The sequence below is a fragment of the Antedon mediterranea genome, chromosome 8, assembly GCF_964355755.1.
Source record: "Antedon mediterranea chromosome 8, ecAntMedi1.1, whole genome shotgun sequence".
In the NCBI taxonomy this organism is placed as follows: domain Eukaryota; kingdom Metazoa; phylum Echinodermata; class Crinoidea; order Comatulida; family Antedonidae; genus Antedon; species Antedon mediterranea.
In genome coordinates, this window is record NC_092677.1 from 1,989,528 (window position 1) to 2,010,073 (window position 20,546).

Below are 20,546 nucleotides of genomic sequence, written 5' to 3' on the forward strand. Positions count from 1 at the left end.
ACTTCCTAATTCTTATTGAATGGTAGTGACATTTTTTGTAATATTAACAGATCATACTTACGATGAAAAATAAATTTAAATGTATTGCAGGTCTACAGAGAAGAAAACAATAACCTATGATGAAAATCGATCAGATAAATAGTAAAAAATGGTAGGCGCCGCCAGAAGACATATATCTGTGTTTTTTTTGTGCTCTATAAATTGAGTAAGTGCAGCTATTTAAAACACTATTCATATAAAATAATATCATCGGAAAACCAAGCAGCCAAGAGCTGAACTCCGTTGTCTAACCGTTATATACTGTAGAGAAATATTGTCAACCTTTGTTTTTAGGTCAACCCTTCCATTCTGTATTAAGTCTCCATAATTTTTTATAAAGTTTAATTGATGTTCCACTACCAAAATAAGTATAACACACTATACATTAAAAATTATCTGTTTAATAAGTAATATTTATATTCAAGACATACCAAACCAATAGTCGAACATGTTTGGCAAACTGAAATGGTATAGCCAGTCTCGCTCTCTCTTCTGCTGCCCTCTATCGTCAAACAAATTCCGATACTCTTTACTATATATTTGTTTTCTCTTATTATGTAACTGGGTAAACATAGAAAATATATATGTTAATTATTATTACGAATTAGCTATTATAAACTGTCATGATTCTATGATAACTTAAGGTCCAAAGTTCAAACCATATCAAAAATGTCATTTGATTTGAGCATTGACCTGTAGCGTATTCTTCACACAAAACAAGAATAAAAGTTTCAATAGTTTTTGTACTTTTTTATTATTCAAATTCCACAATTATTCAACGTTGTGACGAAATGGCGCCGCACCTATTTCTATGATTGTAATAAATGAGTAAATCTTGGAACATTTTATAAAATAAAAACTTCAAATTAAAGTGAAGTACAGAATTATATTATCTATGTTGTTAAAGCAAGTGAAAATAGCTTACTACGGTATTTAAGTGTGAACAGTTTGGTAAATAAAATTACGTTTCATTTGGTTACATCCATTTTGGTTTACAGTACTGTTTTTTTATATACGTAATAACTGTATTAGCAATACACAGACGACCGGGCCATGGACGACCGGGCCATGGACGACCGGGCCATGGACGACCGGGCCATGGACGACCGGGCCATGGACGACCGGGCCATGGACGACCGGGCCATGGACGACCGGGCCACCGACTCAATACGTCTGTACGATTCTGACTTCCATATATTTCATATCTTATTAAACACTACAACATCTAATACCTAATTATGTCAAACAAAGTACAATGATTTAACACATTTTGTGCGTAATTTTAAGTAAATTGGTTCAGAAGGAAAATTAATATATAATATTATAACACATACTAGTCTTCAAGTATGACAAATATCAGGTCCAGGTGTCTGCAGAAATGGTACCCAGAACGCTACCACAATCCTGGTCTCAAGAATTTGAGAAGACCCGTTGGTATGGTGACCAATCTAGGTCTCTGTAGAAACAGGAGACCAAAACGGTACCATAAACCTTCTCTCAAACAAGACTGGTATGCTTATTCAATTAATATACAACTAAACATAGAGAAACTTAAAAACCCCGTCCATTATAATACAACCAATAATATCATTAGTAACTATAAACTATCTGCTATATTTAATAAAAATATTTCGCACCTTTATCTATAATTAATCAAGGTGTAAATTGATTTTTAAGGTGCATATTATAATTATTTTTAAAAAACAACCGTAAAATTATTATCTAAAATCTGGAATGATCATCATCAAGTATGGACTACCTACAGACTTAGACATACCAAAATATATGTTTATCCAATTACAGATGTATTTACAAATTATTATTTTTTTATCAATTTCATTCATATTTTTAAGAAAACAAGGCCATTTACAAATATTCAGATCTTTAAAATCTCCAAACTTGAATAAGTTTCTGGTAGTTTGATGATCAACATTTATGATTCGTACAAAAGTTAAATATGAGTTTAAAAAAATGAAAATATTTATATATTATTTGAACAGTGCATGAATAGATAAAGAATATAAATAGCATGGGGAAAGGGAGATGCGGATATATACAGTCTAAGCTTAAATACAGTACACTACATACTGAGTGAGGTACTTATGTTATATATAGTATTACTGAGTGGTCTGTGTGTCCTAAATTAAATGCATTTAATTTAGATCAGTTAGCAAAAAAGTATTTTACAGACTTTTGAACTTAAAAACAAATCATGCACCAATACATTTATACTCGTGGAGAAAAAAAGTTGGAAGAAAATATCACCAACTGTACAAAGGAGCATTATCTATCCATTTCCCACTGGCCAATCAGGCTCGTTCATCTGATGCACGTTGACAGAAACGCTATGACATCTTGACCATGTACAACATATATATATTTCAGCAGTACTGTAAGAGATAAGAAAAAAATAAATTAAAATTGGAAGTTGTTCAACCATTATACCAATAAATAAGTGATTAAATAAATCAAATTCTACAATACACCATTCAACTGATGAATCAAATAGATCAAGGTGTACCCTGAATAGAGCGAGGCTCTACTGTACGTACCCACAACAACTTTACAGCCTAAATCCTTTGACACACTGGTCGGATCGATCAGCCACCAGCAGGACTGGAGAGGTTCCGAGGCCAGCCTTCAGCATTGTGAGACCACATGGCGACTTCATCTTGCTGTCTTCACCATTCACGCGGCAGATAAAGCGACCATCGCTGCTGTACATCAACACAGATGTTGTGGCACTAACAAAGATGTTGTCGCTGTCGTCCATATAGACACCACGTGGGTTCAGAGCCTGACCGCCACTTGGCATGACCTATTATAAAAGAGAGGGTTTGAATGAGCGCATCCATACACATAAGGTAGTATCAAATATGATTTCTAAAGATATATCTATACAATTTCTATATAAATCTCTATATACACATATAACAACTCTATTGAGAAGTATATCAGAATTCTATAGAATATATATAAAAGAAATTATAATTGTATAGAGAATAGAAACTCATTGTACTGTGAAGTAGGTTTCAAACCATATTTTAACCTTGCCCTGAGTTGTGTATCTTTGCTAATAACCTATATAATTAATACTGTATTTCTAAGTTTGAAAGAAATATCTGGAATTATGGTGCAAATTCCAGTTCTGTAGGCATAAATTTTTACAAGAGTTGATGGTTTGAAAGTGTATTGGAATAGTAAAAGAAAAATAAATAGGGGGAGGGGGGGGGAGGGCCTAAAAGTAGTGAAATTAAGTGCTAACTTGATTTGATGTCCTATCTTTTGCATTACAATTTGTGAAATTTTGAAGAAACCAGACTGACTGGCAATATTAACAACTTCCTCACCTTAAATGCTTTAAGGAATCTGCCTTCAGCATCCAACAACTGGATTCTGCCATTTCCTTCATCAGCAACAGCCATGAAGTTCCTAGAAGATGTCGCAATAAACCAAGGATTGCTGAACTCTCCATCACCCTGACCACGTCGACCAACGGTCTTCAGGAGTTCACCTCCGTTGCCAAACAACTTGATAGTCTGACCATCACCGACTGCGTATTTACCAGATTGGAACGAAGCCACGCCAAGAGGACGAGACAGATCACTGCTTCCAAATCTTAGCTTCAAACTACGATCCATTCTGGTAACAAAGATTTGGTGGTTATTGTAGTCGGAACAGACAATCTCATTATTGGGAGTTGTCGCCAAACTGATTGGGCAGAATGGTTTCTCAAGACCTGCAAATGTAATTTGATCGTAGAACTTGCCAGCGATGTCTCTGATCAAGATTCGGTTGTTACCGTAATCCGCAATGGCATAGGTGTCATCCCATGCTTTAGTGACATCATGTGGTTGTTTCATGTCTTGCGAGTAATTGACGGTAACCTCCCATCGGCTACGGACTTCAAATTCCATCGGTGAGTCTCTGGTTGACTCGTCGAATAGCTTAGCATCTAGCCTGTATCGTCCAGGCGTATCTGGATTGAATGCAATACGGTAGTTACCGTCACCAGCATCAACTGAATCAACGAGAGCCACGCCTTTGGAACCAGGCCGGGTCAACTCTGCTACGACTGGGGCACCACCTTGTTTCACTTCTATTCCATCATGTCCTACGGAACGGACTACAAAGACTTGCTCGGTTCCGATGAGCGGATAGGAACCGCTCGCCCTCTCCAGACGAGATTGGAAGGCAACAGCTGGTGTTGTCAGAACGTTTCCAAGCTTGAGCTTCACATTTTCATTGATGATTGACTTAAATCCGATGAAACTGTTTTCTTCTGGTTGACTCTTGAGTGGCACGTCGAGTTGCTCAATGATACGCTGTAAGGCGCTCTTCTTTGCAAACACTACATCACTGCGGTTTCCATATGTCAACAAGTGACCGGTCTTTTCATAAGTATCATGAAGACTGTGCATGACCTCGCCAAAATTGTTAACTTGGCGACGTAGTATATCTTTCTTTGATTTTGACTTCATCTTCAATTCTCTGATCAGCTCTTCTTTGCGTTTGTCAATTGCTTCATGCATTCGTTCCGCATGTTCAACAATTTGATTTTCAACTCCTTTCTCTTCCTTCTCCAAGGTTTCGGCTACGGAACGTGTGCGTCCAGCAACCTCTTCAAAGGACTTCAACCGTTCGGCAAGTTTGTTGCGGAGGCTGTCGATCTCCATGGCTTGCTTTTCGTAGACATCAACAAGATTCATACGTTTGTGATCTTCGTGACCGCATACCGCACATTTCATGCAGATGGGTACTTCACATACGGTACAAAAGAACTCCAACTCGCATCTTGGATGGTATGGGCAACTCGTCGGTTGCATCATGATCTTTTCTCGATCGGAGAGACTGTTGTATTCCTTCAGAGATATGATGCGATGGGTTTTAGTTCCACGCATGCGTTTATGCATCTTGGAGCACTCTGGACACAGAGGACAAGGACAGTCAAGACACCTGTCGCTGGCATCTTTATCGCAGCCATCGCAGTTGGGTACGTCATCTTTTGCGGTTCCTCCTTGCTCCACAAATTCAGAAAGATTGTGGATAAAATGGCTGTCCTGGAGAAATATAATAAAATTTAAGAATAAATTTCACATTTAAAAAAATATGTGTCTTTATAAACAATAAGCAATAATTTATTAACAACAAAATTAATTTTTTACCTATAATTTCACAAGAAATTAAAGAAAGTGTTAAATATTAAGATGTTTTAATTAATAACTTTACATACTATACATTAAAAGAAAAGCAAACGATACAATGCCACACTCTCATATATAAACACAACAGATTAAAAAGTTGTTAATAGCAATGACTTACTAGTAGGCCATCAACACCATCTGTCGACAGAGGGCAGTCTTTACGACACTGTGGACAAATCAATCGACCATCACTCTTCTTGACATGCTGCTGGAGACATTCTCGGCAAAAGGCGTGTAGACATGGTAACGATTTTGGGTTCTTCATGCGATTACGACACATGGAACAGTAGAGGAGGTTCTCCACATGTTTTGACGAGTTCATGGTGGGATTTGGTCTTGCTTGTCTACTGCTGGGAGCTTTACTATTCAGCCAAGGTTTCTGTTGAAGATAAAAATAAATACCTTTAAAAATAACATACATAATAATAATAATTCATTCAAAAAGCTTAATGGATTTCTTTTGCTTATTCCTCTTCACTTTCTCCTGCAGAATAAATATACCACTGTATGTATCAATTATTAGTAAAAATAGAAAATTGACAGAAACATGTTTTTTGTATAGCAAATCAATAAACATAAACACAGTAATAATTATACTAAACCTATTTTAATACCATAATGTATTAACTATTATTGATTAAAATGGCATATCAATGTGTACATCTTCCCATCAACATATGTTAAACAATGTAAAATGATGCATCACAAAACACAAAATTTTAACCACCACTATTACTTTACCCCTCTTTAATTAATAACCCCTCCGGTCCTGGTTCCCACTTTTTCCTAAGCTAAGAAACACGGCTGACTGTGCTCTTCGTGAAACAACAAGTGTCCCAGCAGTGAGAAAATGCTTAGTTCCCACCAGTTAACGCAGCCTAGCGTCCATCATCACCGTCCATCTATGAACGATGTTTTACCTTACGAGAGCTCAACTTACCTGCTTACTATACCTATGGTTTTGCTCCATTGGCAAATAAAACGACACAAAATAGTACGAATAAACAGATAGTAGTACGAAATCGTTCCAAATAAATGGTAAAATACGCACCACAAAACAAGAGATGACCCAGTAAGCTAAAACAATAGAAAAACGCTCCAGTCAGCTCGTTCATTCGTTGGGAAAGGTGGGAGATAAACAACGCCTACCAAATACCTAACTGATGACATCATCAATGAGTCCAACCATGTAGTAGATTTGAACAATATTTATTCATTACTCACGTTTTACAAATGTGTTTACATTCATAATTACTAAGGTGGATCCCATTCTTCTTTGTTATATTTATAAATAAACACTCATATTTTGCTGGGATTTTGTTTATTAACAATTTAAGAGGAAAGAAGTTAATATTGCAGTCTTTTTCTTGAGTGGAATATACCGGAAATACTTCCCGATGGTTACTCATAACGCACGCGACGCGGTACGCTTGTGGTTTTGGGTCATTGGGTCATGTGTACAAATAAACAATCGAAATGTAAATAATGTTTTATTTTAAATAACGCGTAAAATCAGACCTATTTATAGTAAAATAATATGCATGAACAGGGCATGGTTACTTTAACCTTCGTAGTAAATTTCTCTTTATTAATCATGCTTATCGTATCCAAGGCCGGGATATCCAATATAGTCTGTACCTTGGATGAAATAGAACCAACACGGTACAGTACAAGCTATATATATTCAGCTCCGATAACCGAACTATAAACAAACACGGTTATTTACAAAACAAACAACTGGGCTAAAATATCATCTGTTTATTATACCTGTAGTATATTGTATATTGCATTGAATTTAGGCCTATAGATTTGTATAACGCAATATGAATAATGTTTATTTATTACAGTAGTATAATAGGCCTACTTGGTGTCCGATATCGTTGTAATTAATCCCAAAGGCTTTCCTATCCGGATGTAATCTAAAGTTTATGACGATGACGAAGCTAATCGATCCAATATTTATTTTACATTCATTAACGTTGTACAATCTATAGATAGATAAGAATGTAATAGAGAGTTGTATCATGGAGCTATATTTTTTTTATATATGTGAACTTTATTCAATCAATCGTACATTTGTTATAATGGTAACCACAATAAGATATAATATTACAGTAGATTTTTACAAAAAAACAAGACCAATATAAATATTAATTATAAAATATATACAATGATTATTTACAGTAATGATAATAATAAAAATTAATTGTTTATATTGAATATTATTGGAAACAGAAGTTGAATAATAAAATACTGGAAAGTTTAATTAGAGGTTTACATATTATGTTGATTCAGTTTATGCATTTATTCTTTATTTCGGATATTCATTCATAACCATCTAAAAGCCTGCCCTCTAACTCTATATAAATAAGACAATCGAAAATAATCCATTCTTGATTTACTAGGCATAGAAAATCATTCCATTTGCATGTTCAGGCCAACAGCAAGGTTTTTAACATTAGGCCAATGCGGTAGTATTATTATGTTTATAATCATGAACAAATATGCTATATATACAAATACAATATCGTATCTCTCCTGTGGTTTATACTAAAATGGGTGGATTCTTTAAGACGCGCACAGAGCAGCAATCTTTATAGCCTATAATGTGCATATCGTCGATTCTTTTAGGCGCGTATAATACAGAGTATAAAGATCAACATCATCAATAGTATTACAATCCATGTCATTATGTGTACATATATTTGACAATGGACTGTTAATGCTAAACAGTATAATTATGTTATATATCAATAAACTCATCATACAATATCACATAACTGCATAAGTGAAAGTTTTATTCTAATGACTTCTCTACAAAATAAAAAGCATGGTTGGTGCACGGCCATTAGTCGCCACACACTTGTAGAGTTAATACGATAGAGACCACGCCCGTCTTTCATAAAAGCAATAACAATTATTCGATTAAATTATGACTCACCGACATTGATAATGACATTGTATCCAAATTGTGTATATAATGGTTTTAAATATTCCTTAGAAAAACGCTATAAAATACGCGTATTCACTGATCGCGTCTTGTGTATCTAGCGATCTCTCTTGCACTCAATACAATGCAACTATCGCCTTAGGCACTGCGATCCAATATGATAATTTTAACAATCAATACGTAACACACTTATGCGTGATAAGTAAAGAGGTTTCGGTAAATAAGGTGAAATAATTCTAATATAAATAAGAAAATAACTCGAAATAAATGAACCAGCAAATAATAATAAAATAACAGGAACTATCGTGTACTGTACAACACTATGCCTCGATATAACCCGGAAGTTTGGCTAAAATGAATCATTATTTAGGAATTTACTTTGGTACTATTGGTCAATAAATTACAAGTTCGCGTGTTTGTACTACAGAGTATTTCATTTTGCACACGAGCCGTCGTTACCCAGCAGTGAGCGCGTACGCAATAAAAACCAATCAGTGGAGTGGAGTCACAGTGCTTAGCAACGAATGGCGGCGTTCATCGAAGGCAGGAAAGGACACGCTATGTACAATGTGTATACGTACCTAGTCAATAGTAACTTTATATCTGGACCTATTGTGGTGTATGTATGAAATAGTACATCCCTATATAATTATGTAGTTTTCTACCCGAACTTTTATCTATAAATAATTTATTTTTTAAAGGAAAAGTTCATTTGGAATCATGGCGTCCAGGGGGCGCTATTTATAATCAGACTATCAGTTGCGAAGTGGATCGACTGTTCAACTGAATGCACTTTACTCACTACTAAACAACAAGCACGTATCTCTTCAAACCTGATTTACAACTACAGAATAAAATGTCCCAATGCAGCCATTAAAGTCCATCATATCCACGTACTATAGCGACCCATTCAACAACAATGCTTTGTTATTATATTCATAAAAAAGTCATGCCCTGTGCTTATTGTCTTTTTCTCATGGGGTTCTTGTTTACCGACTCCACAACTTGTTTTTCATTTCATGCAGATATTCCAAGCATACGATAAGGGCAATACACTAAGTACTTTATACCTTTAATCTAAGTAAGTCATCTATTGGTCGGTCAGCCAGTTCTATCAACGAATTACTGTGTAAAAAAGCCTGTAATTCATTTTATTTTTTCTATTTAAAAGCAATCATACCGGTACACAAATTAATAAAGAGAAAAGTGAGGATGGGCAGTTAAGACGATTTGATAAAATTTAAATAATTATCGCGATATACTATCCTAAGGTACCTCTGTACTGAGAAATACGAAACATTACATTAAAGACATCATCCAAAAATACTCATGTACCCTGAGATTAGGCTTTGGAACATGAACATGGATGATCGGAATGTAATTTGTAATGGTAGCGAGGTTAGTTCCCGCTGAGAGAGGACGCTTAGCTCACATTTCATACCCACATGCGTATGGATCCATCCAATGAAAATGCTTATATGAATCAATATTTCTATTATTACACGATATGTTAGGTGCCTAGATAGATGATGAATGTTTAGCACTCATGCGATCGAAATCATCTTGAAGTATATAGCGACGATGTTGTTAATGGCGCGCGCACAGACGAATCCAGTTAAATAGGGAGAGGGGTGGGGTCGCGAAATGTTGCAACGAAAATGTCAAAGAAAAACAAATATATATTTCATTGTACAACTTTTCGGCCCAAGGCTCTTATTTCAAAATCTTGGATCCGTCACTGACACAATGAAATGACCTATAGACGTATTACAGGCACCATACTATATCTAATCATTTTTATCGAACAAGCAATAATAGTTTTTACATAGATAAATAAATTGTAGTAGACCTACTCACCACCGGGATAATTTAGAACTAGAAATCGAATGGATCGAATATCAAGCTGTCCCATTTAAGACTACCGTACTGAATGAAATCAGGTAAAATCTAGATCAGGCGATTTTATATACTTGTGGATCATAAAAAAATACCTAGCTCTTTATGATCATAATTTGACAGAGTATAAAAGAACGACTTAAGTTAGACTCTACCATTTAGACAGACTAATCCTCACAACCATTGGTTCCAAGCAATGACTTAATGACCTATGTGTGTCAATGCTTTTAAATACAAATCTGACACACTTTAATTTATAGAATATATCATGCTTATTATTCGTTTTAATGGTTTTAAATCCACAAGCAAGCACTTTTTTTCATTCCATAAAAGTAATATGATATCAACAAAACAATGATTTAGACAAGGACAAGATATAAATACGTAATCTTCTCACTTAAAAGACTCCGACGGAAGTTCTTTAAGAATTGGTTCGGGTCACAGCTTCTAAACAATTGTCTATACGTGCAAATACATAATTTATAATATAGGTATTACGTTAATATAGCTGTATGATCCATTGTCAAGCAAGAGTGTTTGTTGTTCCATTAATAGAATTACTGTACCAACTGTACTTTAAGCGTGGTTCCCACTAGAACGTAACGCAAGGACCTAAACGCAACGCAAGCGTTTTAACCAATGACAAGCGAAGTTATAGACAGTTAGCAATCACAAGCGAATAAGCCATCGCTTGTGATTGGTCAATTCACTTGCGTTGCGTTACGTCATTGCGTTACGTCGCTAGTGGGAACCACGCTTTAGAAAAGACAGAAATATATGGGGTCTGCTTCCAAATTGAAATGTGGTCCTCTCAAATATGGTCCTCGCGTACGGTACCGATATCTTGTACTCAAGACCAAGGACGTATAATACGCGCAACACAAAAATAATTTGACCAATTCATCATCAAACGCGAACATGATAATCTGTTGATTATTGCGATTGGTCAACCTATCTGCGATGCGCGCATGTGGTCCTTGCGTTACGTTACTAGTAGATCTAGTCAAAGAAAATGGATGCTCGTTCGGTTTCAACCATTCAAACGAGATTTATATTGTATTTTACCTAATCAATTTTAAAATTGACTATCAATATTTTATCCAGCATGTCCATCATACAAAATGTCCAATATTCAATTTTTTTTTACACATTATTAGTATTTTTAACGTATTTTATTTTATATTATGGCCTACTTTACTGTGGCCTCTGTGTGACTCTCCATTAATTCCTGTAATAAATTGGCGAGCCCTGGTAGGCAAACAATACTACCAAACAAACGTGAATAGTTCAGTATTGTTCGTTTTTCTTTTTATTGAGTTGAGTAGAGCGTCTTTTGAAAATCGCCTATTGTGGCCGTAATGGTTGACAAAACATAAATTCAGTAGAAAAGGTTTGAAAAATAGCATGACCGAGTACAGGCATGCTTGAATAAACAACCGCATGAAAAGAACGAAGGAAAAATTCATTCATGGTATTTTTATGATGTGGGCCTAGTGTATGATTCAAGCCCCGTTTCTTCTAGAAGCAAACACTGTGTTTGAACAGAGCCTCACTATATTAATCATTAGTATTATTGGTATTACAAATCTAACGTCTTTTCCGCATAGTCATGATTTCAAAGCATATCGGCATATACTATATCCCATAATACATTCAAATAATAAGTAACGGAAAAGTAGCAAACACATTCTTCTGGTGTGAAAGGGGAGTGGCATCTCAAAAGTTTCACTGGTATTACAATAAAAACATGCGCTTTAAATGTATAGATCCAATGTTGTGCATTATTTATAGGCCCTAAATTATTAATTACTGGAAGCGGAGATCCCTGGAAGCTTCTCACTGTACAAATACAAACTATTTAATCTCAATAATGATGACCAGGCGAGTCCACATACTGTAGTTTTGACCTAAATAATACCATCCCATTGGTATACGGTAAAATAAAATTGAGTCCACGCAGCGATAAATGTCAAATTACGAATGAAGTTACTGGACAGCCGGTGTGCATGTTTTGGCCTATCCAATGTTCTATACATTTTGTTTTTGAACAAAATCAGAGATAATGCGATTTAATACACAATATTTCGACTGATAATAATAATAATAATAATAATAATAATAATAATAATAATACAGTAAATCACAAGTCAATGTATATTTCTTTTTCGAGCAAGATTATAATTGGGTACAAGTTAAGATCGTCGACAAAAAGTGGCCGTTTTCTTCTGGACTATTTATTGATGTAATTTGCATTACATTTGTTTTTAAATATTTCTTCTATTACCTTTTGCTATATTGTATAAAATTGTCAGTTATGACTACGTCAGTTAATTACGATAACTCGGGCTGGACACGTATGGCATGGACCTAGTGAAATAAACCTTTGAGCATAAACACACCAAAATGTTACCAGAAAATTAAGAACAATCAATATTTTGCTACCCTTTTTTAAATATCCTAATAAATTGAGGAGAGGGGCGAATTACCGATGTTAACAAATCTCCGGAATGCGGGTGCAATTCTCACGATCAAGGCCGATAAAAAAAACAATTTTCATATCTTTATAAACCGTTTGAAAGCAATGATAACTATGATAACCTATTAAGTGGTGCTTAACGAGGTCATGATTGGTATGACAATTTGTTAAGAATTTCCCCCAAAACAATGTACAGTACTGTACTGTACTATCCCTGCGAAACGAAGCTGTTAGGCCTACTACCAATTCAACGCAATTAGTACCATTGAAATATAACACTGCCTACGGTAATGAGTCACTAATGCTAACTACATATGGAATCTAATTTAGAACACAACAAATTGATAACATACCTTCAACCAAATATGACAAGAAACTTTCCCTAAATAATTTTGTTTTCGATTCCGGGTTCGAATTAGCCGGGTAGCAAAACTGAACCGCTGTCTACTTGAGCTGCAGCTCTGGTGGTATGTGTCACGGTAGCTGCTGCTAAACTAAAAGCGTCCCCTTTTACGGGGATACCAAGCCTATCGCGATGAGTCAAGTGCACTTGCATGTTGCTGCCGGACTGCCACCACCAGACGGTATTGTGTCCGCCAGGTAAGCGATTGTACACACTGCCCTCAACCACCACAAGAAAGAATTATGTTAAAAGATGGATGGATTATGAAGGGACCTCATGAAGGGCGGCAATGAACAACTTAAATACAATATCACTTGCACTGATGAAGGGCTAGTGTTGCCCGAAAGCTCTGCTAACTTTTCTGGCTGTTTACTTTATCGTTTTGATTTAGCTTTTCGCTTTTTATTTTTGTATCTCCATTGAGATCCAGCCACTGATACCCACAGCATTTTTTTCAGTAATTTGCCTTTGGAATTATATATATATATATATATATATATATATATATATATATATATATATATATATATATATATATATATATATATATATATATTAAATACTGTATAACTTTCTCTATCACTAATAAACCTTAAAAGTATAATATTTATCACCTGTAAAATCGTGGAAGCCTTATGGATCAAAATCTATGTTTAAATATTGAAATAGTGTATCTATATAATAAAAAGTCCTTCCTAGTGTGAACCCATCTCATCTATCAAAGGCAAAGATGACCATCATTCTACACTTCTTATTCGTTATGCAAAGAAACCCAATCAATCAATCGTTCGATTTATATAGCAACAATTTATCCAACAATAAAAAAATAAAAACAAAAACAAAAAATTGGCATGAAACACCAAAGGGCGAAACAACGCAAGGACGTAACGCAACGCAAACAAGTTGGCGACAGCCGAATAAATCCATCGCTTGTGATTGGTCGAAACCCTTATGTTGCGTTACGTTTTTATTGCGTCTCTAGTGGGAACCAAGCATTATAGCCAAGTGTTCCCCTCTTTTAATTTTCATAGAGCGCCATTTAATGTTTTAAGAAACCTGTTGGTTGACTATTTTCACTGTATTGAATTAACATAGGAACCAAACAAAATACTATCGACATGAAGTGAACCAGAGTGAACTAAACCAAGCCAGTGTGTTTTAGAGCGTAAACTTAAAAGACAAATCTCTATTATGATGGTAATACACAGCAATTCATACGTTTACAAAATAAAACCCGCATTCAATTCAGCTGAATCAAAAGTTAAAACTACAGCTACGTGACTAAATCTAGCCTTTGTTCCATTTCTTTTGAAAGCAAATGAAGCCCACAAAAGATAGTGTATGATGAAAGACAAAAACGAAAGTGAAATACATTGAGGGCGCTAGTGTGATTACTCAATAAAGTCATTCATGGAAACAGCGAGCTTGAGATCGAAAACAAGATTCCTTCGGCCCCCGAGGCAATATTAATGCTTTTTGAATTATTATTCCATGTTTGGTGTACTTAATCTAAATTAATGAAAGTAATTGTTCCATCAAATCAGCGGCCAATAATATTTTATAATTTACGATGTTATTTATGCATTATTCAAACATACTTTGATGATATAATAATATGATATTAAGCCGAGCTGCGAGAGGACGGGTTACATTTTAAATATAATATAGGATTGTATTAATTTAGATTTAAAATAATAGTTTTACATCTCCCTGATTAATTCTAGAGCTCTGTATGATGAAGACTAAAATAATTGAATTTATTATAACGATAGAATTGCCAATATGTGGGTATAAATAACATGGCATATTGAATATTTAAATTCAAATGTCTCATCATGGGTGGTTTACCGTATATTTTGAAAAGTTCTCTTGCCATAGAGTCTAGGCCTAATATTTTCATGAATAATTCATGAGTATTTTCATTACATTTATGCACTGAGTGTTAACGTTGTGATTGGTCAATTCGCTTGCGTTTGCGCATACGTCATCGCGTTGCGTCCATGGGAACCAAGTTAACTGACTATATTTTACACCTACCTCTTGGTCGTCAGGCTCCTCTTCTCCATCTGATCGATGCCAGAGGACAATAAACCCTTGACTGACATCTAAATCACCCACGTCATCCTCCTCTTGTACGTATTGTTCTCTATAATCATCTTCATCCTCTTCCTGGTACCGGTAAACGCCACGCTCTTCAAAAACGCGTTGGTCATTTGCATAATGCGTTTCATTATCCTGATTCCGCGTCAACATTGCGTTGCTATAATCCTCGGAAGCAGGCCTGACAACATTGTCTAACATTGCAATCATTTCATCTCTTTCTTTAAATCTGCTTTCAATTTCTTTCCTTTTTCGAATAGTTTCTTTATTTTCATTTTTTATTTCTTCATCATTGTCTTTTGTATGATTTTGTTTTTCAAATTGTTGTCGTATGTTTTGAAATTGTTCTATCTGTCTAGGCCTATCAGAAATGTCATTTCGTTGCACGTCATCACTAGTGTTATCAATAGCATGTTCATTTTGGCGCATCTCCATTGTCGTAGTTTCTTCACTCACCAATTTAGCTTCATAAGTTATTGTCTTTTCATTACGAGTTTCTTCGATTATTACAAATTTTCTATCATCGTAATATACCTCGTCACTTTCAAATTCCCCCTCTTCGTATTCATCATCGTCGAAATCATCATCATCGAATTCATCATCGTCAAATTCGTCATCGTCATCATCCACGTCATCATTATCATCAATATCGTCATGATTGATATTATTCTCGTTTAGTTTGTCATTTTCTAAATGATCTTGTTCTTTCTCTTCGTTCGTCATCACGCTGTCTTCTACAACCTCTGGTTCGTTGAAGTGTACGCGCGGTTTGGCAGCAGACGATTCCTCAGATGTCGTTTGATCTTTTTCCGGTTCCTGCCATTCTTCAAAACCAGCCATGGTCTTGATTTCACTCTGCCTGACGTCATCCATGTAAACAACCGCTTCGTATTGGACTGGTTCTTCCATCTCATCCTCCTCGTCATCCTCTTGTTTCTCTTTGTCATCAGTTCCTCCTAAGATTTCATCAATGTCATCGTCGTCAAATTCATCTCCGTCCTCATCAGACGAACTGCCACTAACAACTGTTGCGTCTTCTGCTTCCTCGAGGTCATCTGCTATATCATTTAAAGTCTTCTCATCTAACCCTTCAGACTTGACGTCTCCGTCAGTGGTTGAGTGGAGCTCTGATGCCTCCACAACGGTTACTTGACTGCTGGATTCAGACAGCTCCACGTCATCGTCAACCTCCAATGACTTGCTTCTGGCATCCAGTTTGTTCTCAGCGTCCATATACGGGTGAGGTTGTGTCAGTGGAATCGTGGCGTCTTTCTTGTTCTTCGTATCGTCACCTGGCGTACTGGTTTGAGGATGATCAACGCTCGTACCATCGTCGTCTTTCTCAGAACCCTGTAAAACCAAGACAATAAGGACGTTATACGGTACTGATACCAAGTGCTTAACTTAAGCTATGTCTACCTTTGTATTTTAAGGGCGGGGCCTAAGGGTCCACCCATGGACCTATAAATTAGGTCCACTGGTTGAGTCACTGCAGCCTAGGTTTTCAACTGCAGTTTACTTCCTTTAATTCTAATGGATAAACAAAAACAATACGATAATTGATGTGATGGCAATTAAACGAGTAATTCGAATTTGGAAAAGATAAAGTGATGTAGTAAGAAGATAATGAAGATAACGAGGAAAGAATTAAATGAACTCTTCATGAGTTAAGATAATATGTTTAGAATAAAACGATGGACCATGGATGTTAAATTAGAATTTATACCTCCATGATCAAACGTGGATAAATGAAACAAAAGCCTCCACGTTGTGTTTTGTACTCCAAGATTATGTTAACGCTTCACTGCCAATGCAATTTTGTTAATTCCAGTCGACAATACCGTGTTATTATCAATAAAGATAATATTCAAGAGCGTGAGAATAATTTGAACAATTCCAAATATGTAGTCTTTAAATGTTATAATTTTGTTCGTGATAGGCCTACTTCTTATATTATGTCCTATTATTAATTAATTTACTATTTATTATCACCACAACACCAACATTATTATTTTTATGTAGGAAGAATACAATATAATATTCATATAATATTCATATTTAAAGATAGAATATAATTTCATAATCGATATGAGACTCATAAAACTGCAGTGAACATCAATTAAAAGTCTCAAACGTGTTCACGTATCACATTATGTAACGTCGACTTTATTGAATAGACTGGGGTACCCCTGGTTTCTATTATTTTCATATACAATAGGCAACAAGTCAACGTGGTTTGAAAGTCAATAGAAAGCGAACGTAGTCCCATATGAATTACCTTTCGTTTTAAGCCTAAACAATCAGAATCGAATGTGTATTATGTAGCAAACATGTCCATTTATCGCTGCGGTACCCCAGAGAAAACCCCGTATCTTAATATTCTTTAAACCTGGCCTGTAGGCCTACAAGCCCTAAAATACGTAATTGAAGAAATAGTGGCTACCGTGAGATATATTTACAGTTATGTACCAGATAGGGCCTATTACTGAATTGAGTATCTACCAAGACCTCATGAAAAGTGTTACAAAATTCATGCTGGATTAAACAACCAAGGAGAGTACAATTTCACTCTCCCTGATTAAACTATAAACCATATAGTTTTCCCAATGAGCAAAGAATGAATTCTGACTTGACTGACAGTCGCCAACTATTTCACAAAAAATAACATAATGAATCCAGTGGCCAACAAGACATTAGTATGAATGTGACACGCCCAAATCCTGAAATCGTCACTCGACTTGTAATCGACCACCTTAACCTTCATTTAAATATAATATTTATCACTTAGTCATAATAATGAAAAATTAATAATAAATATCAATAACTTATAGGAATATCATAATGACGTCATAACTACCATTGACACCTATGAAAATATGTTATTGATATTGTTGAGTTTACACGTGTGAGTGAAGATGTACCAAATTACGTAAGGTATGCAAATAATCCTCCTAATACCGGTACTATTATTGCAAACCGAACAACAATAGGCTAGAAATTGCTCAAATCTATATATATCGTATAGGCCTATGCCTACTATTTTGGATTTTTTTAAACCTGGAATCCGTGGATCTGTAGGCCTATATGCCTACGAACATTATATAGGCAATCTTTATTCTATTAAACGATTCGTATTCAATTCAAAAGCTGTCGACGCTGGGTTGTGAAATTCTGATAAACAATATCGGTATAAAAGGTTCCTCATGGTATAGGCCTAATCAAGGCCAGCAGGAAGAATACATTATTTCTCTCACTATTGTATAGAGTGTCATTAATAAAAATGTGAAGTGAGGGAATTATAGATGGACAATGCAGGATTCTATCTATTGTTTTTAAAGCTCAATTTCTATCAATTAATTTGATACTTAGTAATTGCAATTTACACACCATTATCCTGGTGTTTTCCCTGACGAATCTATCCGGTAGTAAACGATTACCTTTAAGGCATGTTCAATTTTTGTCAACAAAATATTTCTAAATAGAATTTTGCTTGTAGTATTATTTATTAATCTTTATTATAAATATTATTACTCAGATCTACAGTAAATCTAAACAGCTCGATCATCACAAAGGAAGCACACGTCGGTCTAATCCTTGTGGGCATTGTTTAACGTTTAGGCCTCCGCGACTGTCACGACGCACTTAAAAGCAATATAAAATTCATTTTATTAAATAACAATAATGTACTTCATTAAGACTTAAAGAGGCTAGGCTAGTGAAAAATTGATTTTTAACAATACCTACCTCCATGGTAATCAACAAACGCCACCGAAGCCGATCGTATCAATAGGATATCGGTTGTGAATCGACAGGGCTAGAAATTATTGATGTGTAACTGGCTTGTTTACTCATCGACATCCCCACGAGTAATAACAAAGCGTACAATGAAAGGACTATACACAAACGCCGCGTTGAACACTATAATAGCAGACCAGGGTGTGAGTTGGCATGCTAGTATAAACCCCACACAAATTACTATATCATAGCCAACACCACATTTAATGTTCCATTCACGTTCAAACCGTTATAACTGTATTATCAGCCATGTAGATCATCAGCGTCGATCTAGATATCAGTTGCATTAACAATATGAATTGGTTTGCTTGTTAATGTTTACATTGCCCGGTACAGTAGACAAATAATACACTACTTTTAACATCATTATTGTGACTTGAATCAATAGAAAAGAAATGTGAGACTTTAGGAATACTATAAAAACAATCTATTGTTAATGTATAATCAACATGAATGATAGACAAATAGTGTGTACTTGAAACGGAACGTAAAATTCAATTTTACCGGAGTGTTCCGCACCGGTTTAAAAAAAAAGATTCACGTATACGGTATAGTCCTAGTCTAGGTACGTCCTACACGGAGTGCGATTCGGCGTAATAATGGTAAAAAGATCAACATTTTGGCACATATGGCGTGCCATATGCATTGAGATGTTACGGACAAGAATCAAAGGAATACAAAAACATTTAAAAAATACAATAACTACTAGAGACTTAAGGCAAGTTTAGCAAATACTAGCATACCAATGTTACTCTCGGATTTACCTAACATTTTTAATTTTCTGCTCCCTTTATACGCGATGTTGTAAACTATTCATAAACCATTGATGGCGCTGTTATGAATTTACTTTATATCATAACTTACTGTATCAAACTCGAGCAAATATGCCTACAAGTACAAGTACAAGTGGTAATGCGACCATTCGTATCGCGTACTCAAATTCTATCTAACATGGACTTTGGTCCGTTGCCGTTAAACAACTATTGTACTTAAAACAAAGAAGTATGTCCAGAGATAATGAACGCATATTTAATATTTTTATTATGTCACATCTTTTTATTTATAATATATCACAAATATCATTCCGACAGAGGTAGTTACACTACAACTTACAAGAAAATGGATTGTTACAAAATAAACACACAAAAAACAAAGCTGAGTCGTCACAGATACATTTGAAAAACAGTTATTTCTAACCCATCATCGAACGGTCAACAAACAACTGAAAAAGCAAAAAAACAAAAACAACAAAAAACGGTAAAATTAACGAAAATAGTAGACAAATTATGAAGAGACGTGTGCAAATCATTTTCTCCTCGCGAGTGACGACACGTTAGTTCTTACAAGAACTACAACATTCGAGTTTTATCAAAGTTCACTCGACATATACACAACATCACACGTATTTTACTGTACCCTTTACATGTCAGAGTATAAATAAAGTTTTTGAATTAAATGAAATATCCAATTTTAGAGTAATAATAATAATGATTGTAATGATATATTGTGTTAATTGATAATGACGTCACTCGAGTAACTTTTGTCCCCAACATTGATGCGACAAATATAAACATAAGCGACAAATGAAAAGTGACGTTTCGTGAGTATCTCGAACGTGATGAAAGCGTAAACGTTCAACTTACGGATATCACCAATCAGCAGGTTGGCTTACATTGTGTTGTA

The 20,546-nt window shown here is 35.2% G+C and overlaps 1 protein-coding gene across 1 annotated transcript; it reads right to left on the reverse strand.

The window, feature by feature from the left end:
* Positions 1-551: 551 nt before the first annotated feature.
* On the reverse strand, positions 552-18,937 carry LOC140056277 (uncharacterized). The gene is made up of 6 exons (XM_072101594.1): positions 18,813-18,937; positions 15,006-16,418; positions 5,362-5,622; positions 3,390-5,099; positions 2,592-2,857; positions 552-2,429 (listed from the first exon to the last, which is right to left on the reverse strand). Exons 1-5 carry the CDS (start codon positions 18,816-18,818, stop codon positions 2,603-2,605), a joined length of 3,645 nt encoding a protein of 1,214 aa, XP_071957695.1. The 5' UTR covers positions 18,819-18,937; the 3' UTR covers positions 552-2,429; positions 2,592-2,602.
* Positions 18,938-20,546: the final 1,609 nt, after the last annotated feature.